At 41.1% G+C, this 21,497-nt stretch overlaps 1 protein-coding gene across 1 annotated transcript in view; it reads left to right on the top strand.

The window, feature by feature from the left end:
• Nucleotides 1-18,128, top strand: part of GCN1 (GCN1 activator of EIF2AK4) — a gene marked incomplete in the record, with an annotated part of 2,100,248 nt that extends 2,082,120 nt beyond the window's left edge. Inside the window, 1 exon segment of the mRNA XM_044068902.1 lies at nt 17,449-18,128. Coding sequence (XP_043924837.1) covers nt 17,449-17,574 — 126 coding nt within the window.
• Between the last annotated feature and the right edge of the window lie 3,369 nt (nt 18,129-21,497).

Below are 21,497 nucleotides of genomic sequence, written 5' to 3'. Positions count from 1 at the left end.
AAAGTCTGATAAAAGAAAAATTAATGGGCTTTTTCTCATTCTTGCATGGGGCTATGACTAGATTAGAGACTTTAGATTGACTTAGTAACACGTTTTAAGAGAGATCAAGTAAATGAAAAAGAACATTGAATAAAAGGCTTTTTTATACCAAATCTGTGTATGCTCAGTAACAATTCTGCAGCTGGTCTTCGTGTTTCCATGGAAACATTCTGATAAAGAGAAACGAGCTGCCTGGTTCTCATCTCTTCATGGAGGCAATCTGATAGAAACTGGCTACAGTCTGGTGGAGGGTGATTGGATGAGGAAAAAAAAAAGAAAAACAAATGGCTAGGAGATAATGTCTGAAAGCATTCAGGGGTTTTCCCACAGTAGATAATGTTCTCTGAAAGCATTTAGGGGCTTTCCCAAGGTATTTAAGGTCCTGAGAACATTCAGAGGTTTTCCCAGATGGGAGAACTATAAAGATAAGACAAAACCAATCAGCACTTAATAGAAGCACAGGCTGCACCATAAGTGGATAACCTTTCTTTTAGGTTAACTCAAGTCTAAGTGGGGCTGTCAGTTTGACACTTTTGTTCCTATTAGGGGGGTAAAACTTCAATATTGGAAGATGTACATAGTTTTATTTTAGGGGGTATTGGGGTTGTGTTTTTTATTTTATTTTTTATTTTGAGGGCTTTCAAAGTTTTAGAAGATGTAACATAGACTCAAATGTGTATGACAAGAAACAACTGTATAAAAGTTCAACCTGCCAAACAGTATGTGCATGTAACACAAAAGCTGGAATTAGACATTTAACAAAAAAGGTGTTGTACATAAAAGCCGGGAATAATAACTTTTTAATACAGTGATGTTTTTTAATGTTATTAAATGTAAATGGCCTCACAGATAAATGCAAACAGATAAGTGAACTGTGTTAAAAAAATGTAGAGTGCAAATAACTATGTTACAGGAGGGATTCACTTTGCACTCTCAAAATACTGAAGTCGCGAATTTTAGTATCTCGAGACAAAAGTGTTGAAAGTACAATAGATCGAAACCTCAAAAAACCGAACATCACAATACTGAAACTTCGTAATATCGAATTTTCAGTATGTAACGCTCTGTGTTTAAACACATCCTCCACCATACAAACAAATACACATGCAACATCTTCCTCCCCACACTACAACAAACCAACACACACAAAGCAAACCCACCTAATCTATGTATAAGCAGGGGGTCAAGCCCCCTGCACCCCCCCCTTTTGGGGCCCCACACACTCCCGTTACTTATATATGCAAACTCCGAGGTTGCACTAAAAAGAATAAGACATCAAATCTACTGCTATGCACTCTACACTTACGTTGCACAAACACACATTGCATATGTACAAACATTACCACTTTCAACACTTACACACACACACACACACACACACACACACACACACACACACACACACACTTACCTCCCTTCCCAAACCTACACCTAAAACTTCCCAAAACACTCAAATAATACCAAATCCCTACCTAAAACCCTTACCTGAATCTCTGATTATAACCACACATCAGCAGCCATCTCTATATCCCAGACCACACTACACCTTAAAGACACAGTAAACCACAAGTAAAATAATGCACTAGCACAACTGCATATTCAACAATTTCACATTGATCAAATGCAGTTTCTATCAAATGCAGTTTTGATTAACTGCACTTTCGACACTTTCGTCTCGAGATACTGAAATTTGCAATTTCAGTATTTCAAGATTGTAAAGTGAACGCCACAGGAGATTGTAAAGTGAACCCCACAGGAGAGATGGTTAGAAAGGACTGAACATGTGAATTTGAGTTTTCAGGATGGTTATTCAGTAGATCACCTGGGACAAAGAAAAAGAGGAGTACATATATTAATTGCAAGAGGAGCTCCAATAGTGATAGAAGATAAAAAAGACAGTAATGGCAGATTTGTAGTGCTAAGGGGCTACTGGCAAGAGAGGAGGATTATACTAGCATGTATGTACATTACACCTAAAACTGCTATAATGCAGCTTAAGAAAATTTTGGGAGAAATAATCAGTTTTCAGCAAGAAATATTACTTATAGGTGGGGACTAGAATTTGATTTGCAGCAATGAAGATCTGTCTGGGAGGTTGAGGAGGGAAACTGTAACAAATGTGGGTAAATTTGTGAAGAAATTTTTGAAAATATTTAGCATGGAAGATGTGAATTCAGTAACAGGAGTTCAGAGTGAATTTACATATTATTCCCCAAGATATAAAAACTGGGCTAGGCTAGACAGAATTTAGATTTCACAAGAACATGTGCATATAATTGAAGGTCTTGATATCCACCCAGTAACTATTTCAGATCATGCACCAGTAATAGCTAAAATAAAATCACAGGGTAATGAAATAAAAATGAGACACTGGCGTTCTCCTTCCTGTTGAAAGGAGAGGAATTTAAGGAATGGGTATTGGAGATTATTCAGGAGCTGTTAGAGAGGATAGAAATTTCTTCTAAAATATAGATAAGGAGTGGAATAAAATTAAGGTGGATTTTAAAAATAGTGTGGAAATAAAAGAAAGGGAGCTGTGGTTAAGAAGTAACAGTAATTATTTAGAGGGACTTGACAGATGTTGAAGTATTGCAGAATGGGGGAAATCTGACAGAACAAGAGGAGGATAAACTGCAGAATGCTAGGCAGAAAATAAGGGATTGCCTTGATAATATGCATGAGTTTCGAAAGATTGCTGTTAAGCAACAGTTTTTTGATAATTCTAGAGCAGAAAAACTTTTAGTGCAACGACTCGGGCAACAGAAAGTAGAAAGGGGTGTCGACAAACTTTGGGAGTCTATAACAAAGACGGTAATGAGATCTTGTAGAAGTATTAGAAATATTTCTGAAATTCTGTGAGAGTCTCTGTAAAGCAGAGAAATATGAAAATCAAGAAAATGACAATGTTTATGGAAGAATTAAATGCACCAGGGTTAGAGGTAGATGAAGGTTTATGAAGAGTGAAATGCACCAGGGTTAGAGGTAGACGAAGGTTTATGGAAGAATTAAATGCACCAGGGTTAGAGGTAGATGAAGGTTTATGGAAGAATTAAATGCACCAGGGTTAGAGGTAGATGAAGGTTTATGGAAGAATTAAATGCACCAGGGTTAGAGGCAGATGAAGGTTTATGAAGAATTAAATGCACCAGGGTTAGAGGCAGATGAAGGTTTATGAAGAGTGAAATGCACCAGGGTTAGAGGTAGATGAAGGTTTATGAAGAGTGAAATGCACCAGGGTTAGAGGTAGACGAAGGTTTATGAAGAGTGAAATGCACCAGGGTTAGAGGTAGATGAAGGTTTATGAAGAGTGAAATGCACCAGGGTTAGAGGTAGACGAAGGTTTGTGAAGAGTGAAATGCACCAGGGTTAGAGGCAGATGAAGGTTTATGAAGAGTGAAATGCACCAGGGTTAGAGGTAGATGAAGGTTTATGAAGAGTGAAATGCACCAGGGTTAGAGGTAGATGAAGGTTTATGAAGAATTAAATGCACCAGGGTTAGAGGTAAATGAAGGTTTATGAAGAGTGAAATGCACCAGGGTTAGAGGTAGATGAAGGTTTATGAAGAGTGAAATGCACCAGGGTTAGAGGTAGATGAAGGTTTATGAAGAGTGAAATGCACCAGAGTTAGAGGTAGATGAAGCTCAATTAATAACAGGCTAGGAGGAAATGAGATACAAATTGTAATGTATAACCAATCTACGGGAAATCTCCAGGAACAGATGGTATTTCTGTGAAAGTTTGGAAGCTAGGAGGGAAAAACTGATAACGATCTGGAAGTTTTGTTTAACAGTATTTTAACAGGAGAAGTGCCACCATCCTGGAAGAAAGCAGTGGTAGCTGTAATACCTAAAGAGGGTAAAGATCCATCAGATCCAGCTTCATACAGGCCCACTTCAATACTAAACCATGATTATAAAGTGTTCATGTCTATAACAGGTAAAAGAATGGCAAAAGTAATGCCAAAACTGATAGATATGGATCAATGTGGTTTTTTTGGAGGGGTGGCAAATATTTGACATTAACAGAACATTGATGATCCAGAGGGAAGCAGAATGTAAGAAAATACCATTGTTGTTGGTGGGTCTTACAGTATTTGACAAAGTAAGCTGGGACTTTATGTGCAGGGCGATGGAAGCATTTGCATTTCCTGAAAAAATAATGTTGATTAGGAGGGATTAGAGGCAAGAATTAGTGGGAGGGGTCCTCTCCGATAATTTCTGCTTTAGTAGAGGAACCAGGCAGGGGTCTCTTCTTTCCCCTTTATTTGCATTATATTTAGAACCACTGGCAAAGAAAATAAGGGACTCAGAAATTCAAGGATTTAATTGGTATGGTAATCAAGAAAAGCTGGCTTCATTTGCAGATATTATTTTGTACCTGACAAAAAAAAAACAGTAAAAGACATTACAGTGTTGTGGAACATTTTGAGACAGTTTCAGATCTTTTTGGGATACAAAATTAATGAATCTAAAACAAAGGCAATTGTGTACCCACACAGGAACTGGTTTAGGAGTACCAATATTTATGGGGACTTGGTAGAATTAAATATTTAGAAGTATGGGTTAAAAATGAGTTGAGTGTGGCAGCGAAGAGCATGTAGGAAGAGACTAAAAAGAGGATACAAAAGTTGAGAAAATGGAAGACTTTTTATATGGATAGTAAGATACATGCAGTTAAAATGCTTTTGGTCCCTTTAGTCTTCTACAAAGGTCAGGCATATTATTATCAACCAGAGGAGAAGTTGAAGAGAAATTAATAAAGAGCTGAAAGACTATCTGGGAGGGGAAGACTGCAAGAGTCGAGTGGGATAAGCAGATTCTTCCAGTAGAACAGGGTGGATTGGAATGACCCAATTTGAAGGGGTATTTCAGAGCTACACAATTAAGACTCCTGTACATAGCACAAGCAGAAAACTATAATTCAAAGTGGTAAGGGATGATGAAACACTTGGGAAGCTGAAGAAACAAGGAGAGACTGGGATTTTGGATGCAGGCCTTTAAAGAGTATAAGAGTAATCATGCAGAATATTATATCTGTAAAATAGCAGAAAGTATTCTAAGAACTAAACCAACACGGGAATGGAGAAAGCAGATAGGGATGAGTGCAATTAGGGATACAGACATTAGATAAGAGGGGGCTGGAATTTATTGGAGAAAACCGGCAAAGGAAGCAAGATATTGGGAGCAAATACCTAGAGGGGGGAAAGATGATAGAATGGGAAGACACCAAGAATTTATTTGGACAACAGATTGGAGATTGCCTTCCTATCAGGGATTGATATCAGAGTATAGGCAAAGAGAAAGAAATGTGGGTCCCTAAATGAAAGACCAGCACTGGTCGAGTTTTTAATAGAATGTAGAACAGAAGCTGACATTAAAAAAAGGAATAATTAGTAAAGCATATAAAATACTGCATGATATCTATAAGAATCAATCAGAGGAAGTTAGAAAGGATTGGGAAGAACGATTAGTTAAGCAATTCTTAAAGAAATAATGGGAGGATATATGTAGGTCTCTGAAATATGCAACAAAATCTAGAAGATTTAGCATTTTTCCTGGAAATGTTTACATAGATATTTGTATACCCCAAGTAGACGCCAGAGAATTTTTCCTCAGGCAAACAGTAAGTGTTGGAGTTGTGAAGGGGAAGGAGGAGGTAATTGGGAACATATTTTCTGGGACTCCAGTGAGTTTACGGACTTTAGGGATTCCCTGCAGGAATCACTGTCGGAGATGCTGGGTGGGCAAATTGGTCTGACAAGAAAGATGATTTTTCTGAGATATATGATACAGAATCAGAATTGCCTAGACATGGTAAGGTCTTACTGTGTCTAATAATGGTGGCTGCCAAAAAAGCAATTACTAGAAAATGGAAACCAAAATCTAAACCAACTGTACTTGAAGTAGTGAATACAGTAACGGAGGTAAAACAACTAGAACTGAGATCTTTAGAAAGGGTAGGAGCAAACTACAGAGGAAAAATGGGAATTATGGGAACAACACATACAAGGGAGGAATGAGGTCTAAAAGGTAGCAGGATTTAAATGAGTTATGTAATGTTTGGGAGAGAAAGATTGGGTAGATTATAAGTGATGCATAATGTTTGCAACTGGGAGTGTGTCGTCATGGTTTGTGATGTGAAATGCTTATAACTAGGATTGTGTCTGTGTGGTTTGTTTTCATTTATATAAATGTTTGATTGCCTATTTAGTAAGTGATGGTTTAATAAAGGTGTTTCTTAGAAAAAGACAGGGATTGAATAGTTTATGTAATATTGGTTAGGTTATATGATGTATAGCAATTTATTGGAAGTACAGTGTTGTGTTAATATAGTTTGATTACTTGTATATGAATGTAAATTTGCCTACGTCACACATGATAATTCAGTAAAGATGTTCGGGGGGGGGGGGGGGAGTGCACTGAGTGAAACTAATGGAAGTATTCAAAAGTAAAATTAGAAAAGGGAGTGCCCAATTAAATTTTATAGCTAAAGTGAGAGAAGGTTAGATAGTGGATGCCATGAAATTTACTCACAGTTGAGTGATTGTGAGAAGGATACAATGGGAAATATGCTTATGCTGTAACTGAAGTTTATTAGCCTGTTATATTAAGTACGATTAATCCAGGTTGTGTTGAAAAGATGAACCCGTATTGAGTTGAAATGTTTATAGTGCTGAGACTGCTCTGGGGGTTGGGGGCGGAGTGCAGATTCCCTTTTCCTTCATGAGATTAGCCTGACAAATCTACTTGAACTAGATGTAAACAGGTGTAGATAATGTATAGGAGGAGTGAGAGAGAGAAACTTTTCTTACACATAATTGTTTTAAGATTGCACTTTGAAGAGATGAGGCGGCTGCAGTTGGGGTAGGAACATTTAAACAAACAGTATAGGCTCATAGAATAGTACTAGGCTAACTGCACTTGTGGGCCATCTTAAGCCTAGCCAGGTATGCCATGTGAGAATCAAACCCTACACCTTGTGTCTGTAAAGCAAACAGCTTAACCATTATGCCAACCTCCCACCCCGTTGTAAACTGGTTATTTAATCTACGAGATTGGTATTCTTTGGTGTTTACTTGGACATAGGGAGGGATTGGCATACCTTCTTTAGGTAAATTGGCTATTTGATTAATTGTCCACTTACTGGTACTTTTGACTGCAGTGGAAGGAATGATACACTTCCACAGGCATCAGTAAATAACTTCAAATACTTCAACTTTATTTGGGATGGGACAACTTGTAGTGGAGTTACAGGTCACTTAGGAAAGCTTATCTTTTGAAAACACTGTAAACAAACTGGTATGTTGAGCTGGATGAATAAATTATTACAGTTGGATTTTCTTGGATAACCAACAAACATCCTACCCTGCCTTGCTGTAATATGGTAGTGCAGTGGTACCCTTCCAATCCATTAAAGCTCAGACGCCTTTACCTTCCACAAGAATTCCTACTATGTACACTGGAAACTGGAACGTAGTAACAGGTGATGCAGAAGTTAGAGAAGACATGGGAATGGTGGGGGTAAAGTTGCAGCTACATTTATCCTCTGCTAGACTGGTTATGTCCTCTGGATCCCAAGTATGCTATATAATGTACTGTTAGCTCTGCATGTTGCTGAGCATCGTTTTTAAGGTTTAATGCATAGTTAAAGAAAGCTGTGTGGTTTACTTTGCATGGCTGACTGTTTTTACCTCATATCTGGCTTTGGTTGATTTGATCAGTGTCCAGAGTTCCCCGTTAAGTTTAGCAAGAGCTTTTTTTTGGCATCTTGAGTTGTGTTTATTTTTACATTCAATGAGTGTTTTTTTTCTTTTGTTATAGAACCTGTTTATATTTTGTTTGGCTTTGCATTTACTAGTTTGGGGGACAGATGTATCTGTGGAACTATTCGCTGGATCCGACATCAGCCAATTCAAAAGTCTTTAGCTCACTTGGCGCCACCTCTCTTACTCGTAACACCCCATTTCTCCATCATCCCCAGATCTAGTTTGCCACTAGTGTGTCTGCAGCCTGCTCACTGGCGGTGCTTTACTTTATTATTGAAGTGTTAGTGCAGTATTTTTTTTTTTTTTTGGTAAGATTTTTTCCCGTGGCCCTGTAAAGCATTTAGTGGTGTCCTGGTAGTGGTAGGTGGGTCTTGTCATTAGGTAGTGTAATTTGCCATCCTTTTCCCTTCCCACCCTTTTACCTGTTTGTTGTGTTGTAGTGTTTTTGTGTATTTTTATGCTGTAGTGTTGGAGTTTTTAGATGGACAAGGGTTTCAAAAAGTGTGTCCTGCCCCTCCTAGGACATGCACCTAAAATGCGTTTGGGTCCAGGGCATCTTGGTTCGGGGTATCTCTAAGAGCTTTGGCTTTCGAGCCGTCAAAGGACCATAGGCCAAACTTGTTTTGAAGGGGCTTCTACCGTCTGGTTCCTCTGCTATTGCTTCTTCTTCTAGAGTGGCTTCTCCCTTGTCTCCAAAGACTGGGTGCGAGAAATCATGGCTACAAGACTCCAAGCAGGCTAAACAGGAGTGTAAGCAGTCATCTTCAGCCTCCACCTCTGGACCTGCTCCTTGGGGTTCACCAAATCCAAAGGTCCCCCAACTTATGCCTTCCCCCAGTAGCCCTGGTACCGACATCAGCTCCAACACCTTGGAAACGATCATCTTTGGCACCCAAATCCAGCTCAGAGTATTCCAAGCCCCTTCCTGGTCAAAGGGGCACCTTTAGGTAGAGTGGCTTCTCCCTTTTCCTCCAGCACTCCTCTTCAGTCACTGGAGTCTCCTCCCCATCTCTGCCCTGATTCAGGGCCTCTCCAACTTGGATCTGTCACAAGGGATTGTCTTCTCATAAACCATCCTTGGTGGCTTTTTCCATCCAGTCGTCAAGGTCAGCGGGCAAACTACTGATCTGGAGCAGCTGATGAGTTCCTTTTAGCAGGCACAGATGCAAATGGGCCTTATCTCCTCTGGACCAGGTCCTGTACCCAGACCTTCGTCTCCTTCTGGATTCCTCCCTCTGCCCATTCGGTTTCAAGGTCTTCGGCACTGGCTGAGGTTTCCATCCTCTGGATTAGATCTGACAGCTTGGCCATCTCTGGCTCCATCCTTTTCCTTGGTGTCCTTGACCCAGACTTATTTGGGGCTGTCTGCATGTCGAGACGTGATGTTGAAGCCGAGGTTTCTGGGTCTGAGTTGATAGTTCCTGCTTTGGTGTTATTTCCTCATAGAACTTTAGATGTTCATCATGTTGCACTGCTGCAGTCATCACACTTGGGTTATCCTGCCGTCAGGCAGTACTGCAGTCGGCCAGAGTTCCAAAGTCTTGGTCCGGCGTCGGTTGCTGTCACTTCTTCCCTGACGTCAGTGCGCCAGGGGTATATAAAAGGCATCCAACGCCATTTTCTTCAGTCTTTCTTGCCGGGCAGTGCCCGAAGCAGAAGCAGTTCGCAAGTGCCGGTCGGCCGACTCCTGAGATTTTCAAATCGAATTTCAGACCGAAGTCTTCAATAAAGCAAGTACCCCATTGGGGAAACCTTTTCTTGCCTCAGTCCGATGTCAGAAAAAGTTAACAATTGCATTTCTTGTGGGAAGCAAATACCTCATAAGGACTTTCATTCTTATTGTATTCCTTGCCTAGGCCCAGACCATGACATCACAGGTTGTCGGTTTTGTGCTAGGTTTAACAAACTAACTATAAAACATTAGTTTGATTTCGCCTGACATTATTTTGGTAGGAAATTTAATTATACCATGCCGTCGGAGCAACCGACAACCAGAATGCATAAAAAACGCAAAGATAAGGACAGGCAGCCGAGACCCAAACCAGACTCCGAGGCCTCTGCTAGGCCAGTCGCCGGTTCTCCGGTTTTCAGTGAGGCTGCCTACGCAGCCCCTGACGACCGCTGATTCAGAGCCCCAGGCGGCATCCGATTCCCAAGAGGAGATTGCTAGGCCTCCACAACCTTTATCTTTAGGCCCTTCCGACTCCATGCCTGAAGGAGATTCCAGTGCAGTTGAAACGCCTTCAGTTGCAGAAGGTGTCTTCAGACCGACTACACTCACTATTAAATCCTATGCAAAGCTGAAAACTCCTTTAAAAGCAAAGACTGTACAGCTGTCTCCAGTACAAGGCCCCATGCCTAAGAAACAGATGCTTAAGATGGCTGAAGACTTAATTACCCTAATCACGGGTTCCCATCCCCCTCCTGATAAAAGGCCTAGACAGGAGGAGGACTACGCTTCCTCTGACCAGGTTTCAATTTCCTCAGATTCTTCTGAGGAGCAGGAATGTTCTTTTCCCCCTTATGAAGACTCTGATGCTGAAGAGTGTATCCCTTCAGCATCTCCCCCAGAAGATTACTCTTTTAGGGAAACTTTACATACCATGAGGGAACATTTCCACTGGGAAGGCCAGGATTACTCTGATTCTAATAAAAGGCTCCGAGAGTTCGTTTTACTACCCCAAAACAGACCACTTGCTCTTCCACCAGTGTTAGACATTGTGGATGATGTTTATTCAGAATCTAGCCTTAACCCAGATTCACTACTTCCTGCACCAGCCAAACCAGACAGATACTACAGAGTCCCTGATTCACACAAATTCCTATATAAAAGCCCTGTTGCTGACCCAGAAACCATTTCTCAGGGTCCCAAAGGGGTTAAGGCCTCTATTGCTAAAAATCCTGTACCCTCTGAAAGGGATTCTAGAGCACTAGACAGATGGGGAAAGAAAATATATACCTCAGCTACTCTAGCTATGAGGGCCTTAAATTGCCAGTTTCACATGCTGAAATATCAACAATATTTGATGTCTCAATTAAGACAAAAAATGATCACACACACAGAGCAGCCTGATTACAAGGAAATGCAAGATTTGTTGCATGCAGCTGAACAAGTGGGAAAACATACTTTGCAATGTGGATTTGATTCATTGGAAGCTTCTTGTAGAGCAGCAGTGACAGGGTCTGTCATACGGAGACATGCTTGGTTAAAAGAACAAACTTTACCTGATCATGTAAAAGCAAAGTTACTGGATGCACCTTTACAGCAGGATGTTTTATTTGGTGTAAAAGCAGAAGAGGTTTTAAAGAAAATGGAGGATAAGGCAAAATATATGCAGACGGTCAAGGATTTTTTACAGGTTCAACCCCCTCGTTTCAGCAGAAATTGGCCAACCAAAAACTGGTCCTTTCCAGCTTCTGACAGACCACAGAGGGGCAAATACAGACGCCTAAGGGGCAGAGATCAGTCACAAGGCTCATACAAGCCTCGACAATGGGGTGCCACAACCCAGAAAGGAGGAGAAGACAGGCCCCAAGCTAACAGAAGACAAACACAATGACTTAACCCTCAAACTGCCAAGCAAATCTCTCTTGGCAGCTCCCTTGGGAGGAAAGCTAACACTTTTTGCAGACAACTGGCGCATCTTCACAAAAGACAAATGGGTCCTAAATATTGTATCTCAAGGCTACAGATTCCACTTTCACACTTTACCAAGGATAAAAGGAATGCCAAACCTGCCACCAAATCAATGGGCAGAGGCTCAAAAACAAATTACAGCTCTCATGGACATGAGAGCCATTCAACAGGTTCCCACACAGGAGCAGGGACAAGGATTTTACTCGAGACTCTTTCTAGTTCCCCGAAAGGACAAAGCTTGGAGACCCATTCTGGACCTCTCAATTCTAAACACTTATCTCGAAGTACCCAAATTCAAGATGCTAACACTACAGCAACTTCTTCCCATGCTGGGCAAGAAGGCTTGGTTAGTAACATTGGACCTCAAGGAGGCATACCTGCATGTCCCTATCAGACAAAATTGCAGAAGATACCGCCGATTTATAGCAGGTTCAACCCATTACCAATTCTCTGCACTGCCCTTTGGCTTATCTACTGCGCCCAGCGTCTTCACAAAATGCCTGGCACCAGTAATTGCATACTGCAGACAAAGAGGAATTCAATTATATCCATACCTGGACGACTGCCTTATTCAAGCAGAAAGCAAGGACATTCTTTTAAAGCATCTGGCGTTTGTCAAAAACCTATTAAGTTGCCTAGGGTACACAGGAAATGAAAAGAAGTCAAAACTAGTGCCCCCACAAGACATAATATTCCTGGGTGCCAGCTTAAGTACAACGGCCCAGATGGCTTATCTCATGCCAGACAAGCAAGGACAGCTGACTCAATACTTCAAAATGATGGCAACAAAGACCCAGACTGGCCATGCCAACACTGGTATCCAATACTAAGGAAAATGGCTCAATGCCCACCATGGATTTTACCTCATATTCCTCACCTGCTCACTCAGCAAAACAATCAGATTCTACACAGCCAGCTCAAGACTTTAAATCTGGCTGCATGGCAAATTACCTAAACAACCAGTCAATACTTCTCTCTAAAGCTGTTATGGATGTCATTCTGGAGGCCAGGAGGCCCAGCACCAGGAAAGCCTATTCAGACAAATGGAAAATATTCTGTGCCTGGAACCTGGCTAAAGGCCAGAATCCCCTTGTCCCAAATATTCCTCAGATTCTACAATATTTAACTGAGATGTTGCACAAAGGACTTTCCTTTTCATCTGTTAAGATCCACGCCTCGGCTATTTCAGCTCAATATAACACAGATCCTCCTATATTTTCACATCCTTTACTAAGACAGTACCTCAGAGGGGCTAAGAACATAAGACCGCCCTGGAGAACACCAACACCAACTTGGGATCTCAACTTTGTTTTGGAAAAACTTACACTACCGCCCTTTGAACCAGCTTTTACAGCTGATTTACAGTTTCTGTCATGGAAAACTGCCCTGCTGCTAGCAATAACTTCAGCATGAAGAGTCTCAGAGCTACAGGCCCTAATGGCAGTGGAGCCTTTCATCATTTTTCATCAAGACTAGAGTCACTTTATGAACTAACCCTTCCTTTATGCCTAAGGTGGTATCCAGTGTGGCCCTAAACCAAACCATTCATTTGCCCACCTTTTATCCAACCCCCCAGAACAAAGGGGAAAGGCTCCTACACTCTTTGGACATTCACAGGCAATTACGTTATTACTTGGATAAAACTAAGGCTTTCAGAAAATCTGACCAGCTCTTTGTATCCTATGCTGTAGGATCACAAGGAAAGGCTATCTCAAAATAGACCATTTCAAAATGGATAGAACATTGTATCCGTTTCTGCTACACACACCATGGGAAACCTGTACCTGGTAACATTAGGCCCCATTCCACCAGGGCTACAGCAACATCAACAGCCTTCCTCAGAGGGGTACCAACCAAGGATATTTTGGAGGCTGCAACTTGGAGTTCAGCGCACACCTTCACCAAGCACTATCACTTACCTCTATACTCTAAAACCAGAGCTGGCTTTGCTACTGCAGTTCTGCAGGGCCTACTAGCTTCTCCAAACCCTGTTTAGTTCCACCGCCCATCCTTAGCTTTGGGATTCAACCCAAGTGTGATGACTGCAGCAGTGTAACACGATGAACATAGTACAGTTTTGTACCTACCATAAATGTAGATGTTCGAGTGTTCACACTGCTGCAGTCCAGGTTACCCTCCCTCCATCCCCTCTGACCTAGCTGAACTTTTCTATACCTTTCTATCCTGTACAACCTTTGTGGTGTATTTGCTTATAACTGAAGGTATTCCTTTTATTTGTTTTATTAGCAATATGTATTGCCTACCTACTTGGGGGCACCTGACATCTGGGGCAAGAAAAATTGAAGAAAATGGCGTCTGATGCCTCTTGTATACCCCTGGCGCACTGACGTCAGGGAAGAAATGACAGCAACCGACGCTGGACCAAGACTTTGGAACTCTGGCCGACTGCTGGACCGCCTGACGGCAGGATAACCCAAGTGTGATGACTGCAGCAGTGTGAGCACTCGAACATCTACATTTATGGTAGGTACAAAACTGTACTTTTTGGACAGCTTGTCTCCAATCTCAGCATTTGGTCTAGGTACAGCTCCCTCACGTTCAGGGCTGTCTTTGGTACCCTTGGGATCTGGGACCCTTGGATCTGAGAGGCCCACCTCCGTCTTTGACATTGTTGAGTAAATGTTTTCTTCTAGAGATAAGGGTTTAATCTCTCCAAGTGGCACACTTTCCAGTTTTCATCTTTTCCTCTGGTGAGTCATCAGTCTGCTCCGGGACAGCCTATGTCAGCCAGCCTCCAGTTTATCTCCATGACGGGACTTCCCCAACTCTTCCACCTCCTCCCCAGACTTGTCAGAATGGGAGGTTTCAGGGAAGACAGAATGCAAGAGGAAGCACTTGGATTCCCCGGGGAAGTTTCTCACTAAGGATACTGACCTTGAGGAAGGGGAGGGTTCCCCTAAGTCCCCGTGGGGTGATGCCTTTTCAGTGACTTATTGGAGCTAATTTGCCAGCATGGAGGCTGGACCACCAAAGCCCCCTCTCCACAGGAGTCAGTATTTCTAGAGGCCTTTGTCATAGGCCCATCCACATTTTGGGTGGTTCTTCTTCCAGATGCCTTTATAAGATCTGCTATCCCCGAGGCAGTGGAAGGAGCTCTTAACAGTGGAGCCCATTCTTAGAAAGTCTGATAATGTTCTCGCCCCTCCCAAAGACGGGCCTCATTATAAGTGATTATTAGGCTAATGGCCCCAAGGGGCCTTTATAAGCCTAGCCATGCTTCCCAAAGGGAGAATCAAATTATGTACCTTTTGCCTATGACATAAACACTTCAGGCATTATACCAACTCCATTGAATTTAGGGTCTGGTCATCGATGGCACTGTAGTGGTGGTAACCAAGAAGGAAATTTCTGGACAGCTAAAGAATCTGAGACTTGCTGGCTGCCTTCTTACCTAATGGGAGTATCTCAGTGTCAGTGGATTCCACCATGTTACCATAGGCTAACTGCTTAAGCAGTTAGTTTTCAAATTTAAGTGACCAGAGAAGACAAACTGCTTATGAGTGTCTTAGCCACAAATGCCTTACAGATACTGCAAGAAATATGGTCATGGGAAGCACACAAACAAAAGAGACGCTGTTTGTGATCCTTTTGGGGGAGTCTGCCTCCCACACTGGCATTTTCTGTTCTTAGATGATATGAACTCTAGGTAAGCAAAATAAATGCAAGACCAAAGGAAAAAAAAAAAACGGGGCACTTATCTGACTGCTAGTTGTTCAGACCAACGAGAAATAATGGCATTCCGTCTGGAGGCAAAGAAGTTCTGGGTAACTGCATCCATACATCACTTTTATGCCTGTCCAGTGAGGGGAGCGTGTGTGTATAGTATGGTACTGAGTGCCCTTGGAAAATGTTGATGGTGATTTTACTGCATGTAGGATTTGTTGGCGTCCAGTTCTTGTTGCTTACTTGTCTTGGTTGAGAACATCTTTGCCATGGGCATTTTTGCTGTCTGATCATACCTTCTCCAAGCATTATGCTTGGCTTTCGTTTCCAGAAGCTTGGGCTCCTTTCCACTTAGGTGCTTCAGGACTTTCTCTTCTTACCCTTTCATTTTGGCCTTCACCTAGATCTGAACTGTTCTAGGAGTTTCGATTTGTTGGGGTCGGGGTGCATAGAAGTCGGTTGTAACAGATGCACACTTTCAATAATAGAGGGTTTGTGCAAAGTGGTGCTTATTACCCTCCACCTTCCCCTGTATCTGCCCCACCACCTGGCACAGTATCTGCTGATGGATTTGTCTGGAAAGTCAAAAAGGTATATAAATTAATATTTATGAGTGTGTATATTGTAAGTGTTCTGCCTCAGTGCGTGAGATGTGAACTGAGGAATGTAGGGATTGATTCTGCCTTCCTAGTATGGCACATGGCATCACAGCCTACACCAACTAGAGATTTGCTTATCTCCATGCAAGGATGCTGGATTTTTCAGAAATGTGCTAAACTGGGGATATCAGAAGAGGAAATCCCAGCTGTTGCCCTGTGCAGAAAACCTTCTCAAAGATCAACAAATTCAGTGAGAAGATATCCATTATCTTCAGGAGACCAGCATCTTTTCAAGGAACTGGGCAATAATAAAGGGCTACAATTGAGGATGGCAGAAGGGAGGATATGGGAGTTATTTATGTTGCAGCAGCGATGGGAGATTTCCATATGGCGTGGGTCAAACCGCCACATTACAGGAATATGTTGGATTAGCGGCAGTGTCTTCATGGAGGGTGGTAAAGGGCAGGTTAAAATTACTGCAGTGGACCTTCTGTGTCACTTCGTTTCATATGCAATGAGTAGAGCTGTAAATAACCAATGCTAGTATAAGATGCTCTAGAAACCTTATTGTTTGAAACTTTGAGCAGTTCAGTCATGTAATTTGCATTGCAGTGGTCCAGTGTAACATGATGCAGAGTGCAGACAGTGTTTCAGTGATGGTGCAGTTACAGCTGTTCAACATGATGCACAAGGAATAATGCAGTGGTAGTGAGAAAACTGAAAGCTTACTGTTCTTTTAAACACAAGTAAAATTTGGATGAATTAACTGTTCACTATCTAAAGTGATAGCTGCTTGTTAAATTGAAAAGATGCATGAATGAGGTGCTCTTTTTTTCTCCTGCAGCATTTCTTATTCAGTAGAAAGCCAAGTGGTAATACTAAAATGTTTCTTTTCATCATATCTTTGAGTAGATAATAAAACAATGTCATTGTATTCTGGTTCAAGCAGACCAAAAAGATTTTTCCTAGGTGTGTTAGCCCTCTGCTTCCAGTGAAGCTGCATTTCAGGGCCTGTCAGCACACACTACGTAGTAAAGGCCCATTCTGGGGTCTGCCATATCATACTCCACCCACTGAAGCTCCATTTTTTGTGACCTAAGAATCTGTACTATACCTACATTGCTGTGGCTTTTATAACTTCCTTTAAAGAGCCATTGGTGCTGGAGTGCAAGATGTTTATGCTGTTGTTATATGGTCAGGTAACAGCATCCTTACCAGATGCTGCAGCCTGCCCAGCTGCACTGCCTAGAAAAAAAGCTGTTTCATAGACATTGTTGTCTTATATGATTACCTCGCTTCTCCATCAGCAGCTTTCACTGCTCAGGACTCATCCCACATGGTTTGATTTCCTGAGTTGAACATTTCTGCAACAGCTTAATTGTATAGGTATGTACAAGTCCAAATGAAGATATCACTGCAGACATGACAACCCCCCCCCCCCAAAAGTCCACTTACTTGTTTCATATTTTCATCTTAGTAAGGTGACAGGCCTTTCTGTGCTGCTTGTCCATTACTTAGACCTTCTTGTCATCTCAGTCTTTGAAAAGGATAGAGGTGGATGGTGACTTACCCCTTTCTCGAGGCCAACATGGGGAAATGGAGCATATGGAATGTTCTGCAGATTTTTGCTGTGAGATGCTGCCCAAGATTAGGGTTATGGTAGGTGTCTACAGAAATAACATTTTCATATGTATATATACATATATATTTTTTTATCTTTGCAGAATGTTTCCAAGATTCTGGATGTAGCTAGCCTAGACCTGTTAAATGATGTGTACCGACGCTCACTGAAGAAACTGGCAGGCCAGCAGGACTCTAATGACCAGATTGATGATACCATCCTTACATGATGACCTGCGTGGTGTTGTGTCACTGACCTGCATCAGCAACCACAACAGTGTTTTCATTTTTGAAAATGTGTGAATATTGGCTGCAGGAAATCAGAAATGCTTGGAATCCCTATCAAGCAACCCAGATATATTTAGAGATTTATTTTTTACAAATGATGCAAGAACTTGGAAAAAAAATCCCAGGCCTTCAATCAGTTTTTGAAAAAGACATTTTCAAATATAACTTTCTGTTGGATTCTGAACTGACTTTTCTCCTAACTGCACAGTTGTGATGTCACCACTCTGCATCTTTAGCAGGTAGTGGGCAAAGTAATTGAAAAATCATTTTTGTTTTTCTTTATGACGGTTTGGCTACAAAAAAAAAACAGTTCCAAGTAATGTAAATTTAATTCCTTTTGTTCAATGGCTCATAATGTGCTGCTTGTGACAATGAGAAGTTGAATCTGTTGTAAAATCGGATTGCATTTGAATAGCCAGCGAGTTAAATTTTGATTTTACAATGTACTGGCTGTTCCAGGAAGGAATGTTTAATAAAAGTTCTAAGTTAATTGTGAGTTGTAGTCCTCCTTACATTTGACCTTTGAACATTTTCTCTCTCTGGTAAGTTGTAGAACATCCAAGGTGCCCCACTCCACCACATTGTTTTGCTCAACTGTTTAACAATGACATCTCAACCATTCATTCAGGTCAGTGAGATAGTGAGGCAGAGACATTTCAGCCTGCAGGTGGCAAGACACAGCTGACAATGTGGAGGGCTACAAGTCAACATATCGCTGACAGAAGCTTGTGGCTCTTGCTTTCTGACACTGATTTTCTTTCTGTACCTTTCCTGCTGTCAGCTAGTGCGGTTTCCTGATGGCATTAATCCCAGCCAAGAGAGTGTAACTTCATTGTACAGCATAGTGTGATGTAGTCATGAGACAGTAAACAAGATGAAACGCTTCTACATGTAGTAAAAAAAAAACTTCTGGCAATGCGCAATTGTAATCAGATTGGTCTTAACTGTTTACTGTCAAGTGAATCTGCAGGTGATGTCCGTGAATCTTTGAATGGTGCTTATGTGCTGTTTTGCCATGTAGAATTTCATGAAGGCCAGGGCGTTTTAGCAACCTCTCTGCTTTTCCTTTCTTTTTGCAGCAGGAATCAGAACTGCACCAGTACATCATCACTGACGCTCGTTTTTTATCACATGTTCATGTTTGGTGTAAACAGTTGTTTTGAGTCACTATTTATTTACAGGAATATGCGTCTCAATGTCTCATCACTCTGCTAAGTCATTCACCTGACTGTTCTGAGCAGGAATGCATTGTGCGTTTTTGGATTCAGGCCTCCATCTTGTTTTTCAGGAAGACCTGATTTTTTAAAATTTTCTGAAGTTTGCTTCCCATAGCTGTTTACACGTGTGAAGTACTGTTTTCAGTGATTGTTACTTAAGTATACTTAACTTTTCATTTCTCCTGTTCATTCAGAATTTGTATTTTTTCTATTAATGCAGTTTAGAAAGCCATGGAGTGTCTGCGTTCCCTTTGCCTGTAACTTGATAAAAAACTTATTAATTTGCAAGTCAGCTAGAATTGAAAACATAAATGGTGCTAAGCATTCCTGGAGGTGTCTATCGTGCCATCTAGACACTTGGGTACTATGCTGATGGCATTCTCACTTTGTTTAAAAATTTTCAAAGGGCTACTGTAGAATAGTGTGTGTGTGTGTGTGTGTGTGTGTGTGTGTGTGTGTGTGTGTGTGCAGTACCTTTAAGAAGCTTTTCAAGGTCGACATGTGCATATAAATAGCAGGTACATGCTAGCTTCAGTGCCATTTTGAGAGTGCAGCCAGAGAGTGAGCATGTATGAGTATAATAGCTAGTTTGTTTATAAGTTTATCTAAGTTAAAGTTATTAAGCCTCAATCCTGATGTGTTTGTACATAATAAAGCTGCTTGAACACAACTCACAAAGAATCATCTGTTTTATCCTGGCTAGACAAGCGACATGGTGTCAGAACCAGGATTTCATAGAGTACTTTTCAGAGCTACAAGGTGCAGAGATAACCTTGAAGCTAAACTAAGAGAAACGAGTATGGAAAAGGGCCAGAAACAAACCAAAGGTAATGAAAACTTGCATGAATGATTTGTTTAAAAAAAAGATAAAACTGAGCATTACAAGGGCACAAATCGCATTATTAAGCAAGCAAGAGGCACAAAAGGTTCATTAAACGAGATGTTCAAAAGATATTTGATAAAACGATTATCAGAAAAGCACATAAGTGGTTTTGAATTACCTCGGAATTGCAAAGCGAGCATGTTTAAAGCAAAAGGGCATGTTTAGAGTAAAACAAGCGCAAGAAAAGTATAATGGGCATGGAAAAGATTAAACAAGCAAAATTAATATAATAAGGCCAAAAAAGGGCACATTAACCATAAATAAAGCAAGGCGTCTGCATGTGTTTTGGCTAAGTACTGTGTTTTGGCATAACTACTATTTCGCATTGTATTCAGGGCATAAGTAGAGTTATTCAAAGTATCTGTGTGTAAAGGTGCTTACAATGTGTGCTTGTTACTGTACATTTATTCGGGAACATTTGTGTGCAAAGTGCAACTATTTTGTAAAACACAGACAAAATACAGCCATTTCGAAAAGTTTCATGTGCTGGGTGTGTCTGTTCGCAAAGTGCCCCCATTACAGTGTGTTTCTTGCACTGTAAAGAGTTATTTAGCAAAGTACCACCGTTTTGGGAAAGTTTGTGTGCTGTGTACTGTTTATTCACAAAGTACAATTACTTTGAAATGTTTCTTACTCTGAACTTCTTCTGCCCAGTTTATTTACACAGTGCAGTTATTTTTAAATGTTTCTTACAATGATAATAAATAACTTTTATAGTACAGTGACTTTGAGTATTTTAGTGCCCGAGATACTTATTTTGCAAAGTTCAGTTATTCAGAGGCTTGTGGTATTGGGCATAGTTACGAGTGCTGGCATAAATTTCTGGTATATGTGTGTGTCTGTGCATACTTGCAAAAGCCTTCATTGTATGTGTTAATATGGAAGACTGATTTCGAAAACCAACACCACTGATGTTTGATCAGAATATTGCAGAGAACTGGAGAATATTTGAGCAAGAGTATGATATTTTTATACCAGCAGCTTATTCTGATAAAGATGCACGCAACAGGGCATTCATTTTGCTAAACCTAGCTGGGTCAGAGGCCATTGAAAGAGAGAATTCATTTGTGTATGCACCAGCAGTATATGAGGGAGAAGGTGAAAACCATCGTTTTGTACAGGCTGAATCAAGGGAAGACCCCAAGTGTTTGAAGTGCAAGTTCAAGGAAATGTGCAACCCCCAGGTTTCTGCAGGCTCCAGAACAAATGTAGACCGCATGCAGCACATGGCTAGCATAAGCAGGCCTAAGAACATGGCACCTGCTACCCCTGCAGGCTTTCCAGGTAAAACCCATAGTTTTCCAACAAGTTCTAAGAAAAGGACATGCTTAATGCAGTACAGGGGTGAGTCAGCAAAACCCAAATCCAGCTTTACTGTCAACTGCCACAATTGTGGTGCCAGTCATGATTCTAAGAGAGAAAAATCGTTAGCATTTGGTCAGCAATGCCACAAGTGTAAAAAATTGAACCATTTTCAAATGTTTTGCAAATTAAGCAAACCTCACACAGTTGTAAAGAAGAGTCACTCGAAAAAGCAAGTTGATCATATAGAGAGCTGCACTTCTACTTTCTATGTAGATGGTGTATCAGTAATTGGTGAAAAGTTTGATGCAGTAAATTTGTTGGAAAGAACAAAGTGTTTTGTACTGTCCAGAACAATGGTAAAACCAACAAGCATAAAGAAGACACTGGCTCAAAGTGTAATGTTATGTCAGTAGACACATTTGATAAAGTGAGAACTATTGAACAAGTCAATGTGGTTAGT

Source organism: Protopterus annectens, chromosome 4.part0, assembly GCF_019279795.1.
Source record: "Protopterus annectens isolate FY-2018-M chromosome 4.part0, PAN1.0, whole genome shotgun sequence".
In the NCBI taxonomy this organism is placed as follows: Eukaryota; Metazoa; Chordata; order Ceratodontiformes; family Protopteridae; genus Protopterus; species Protopterus annectens.
The sequence above is the reverse complement of the archived record's forward strand: the minus strand, read 5'-3'. Positions and strand labels throughout refer to the sequence as shown.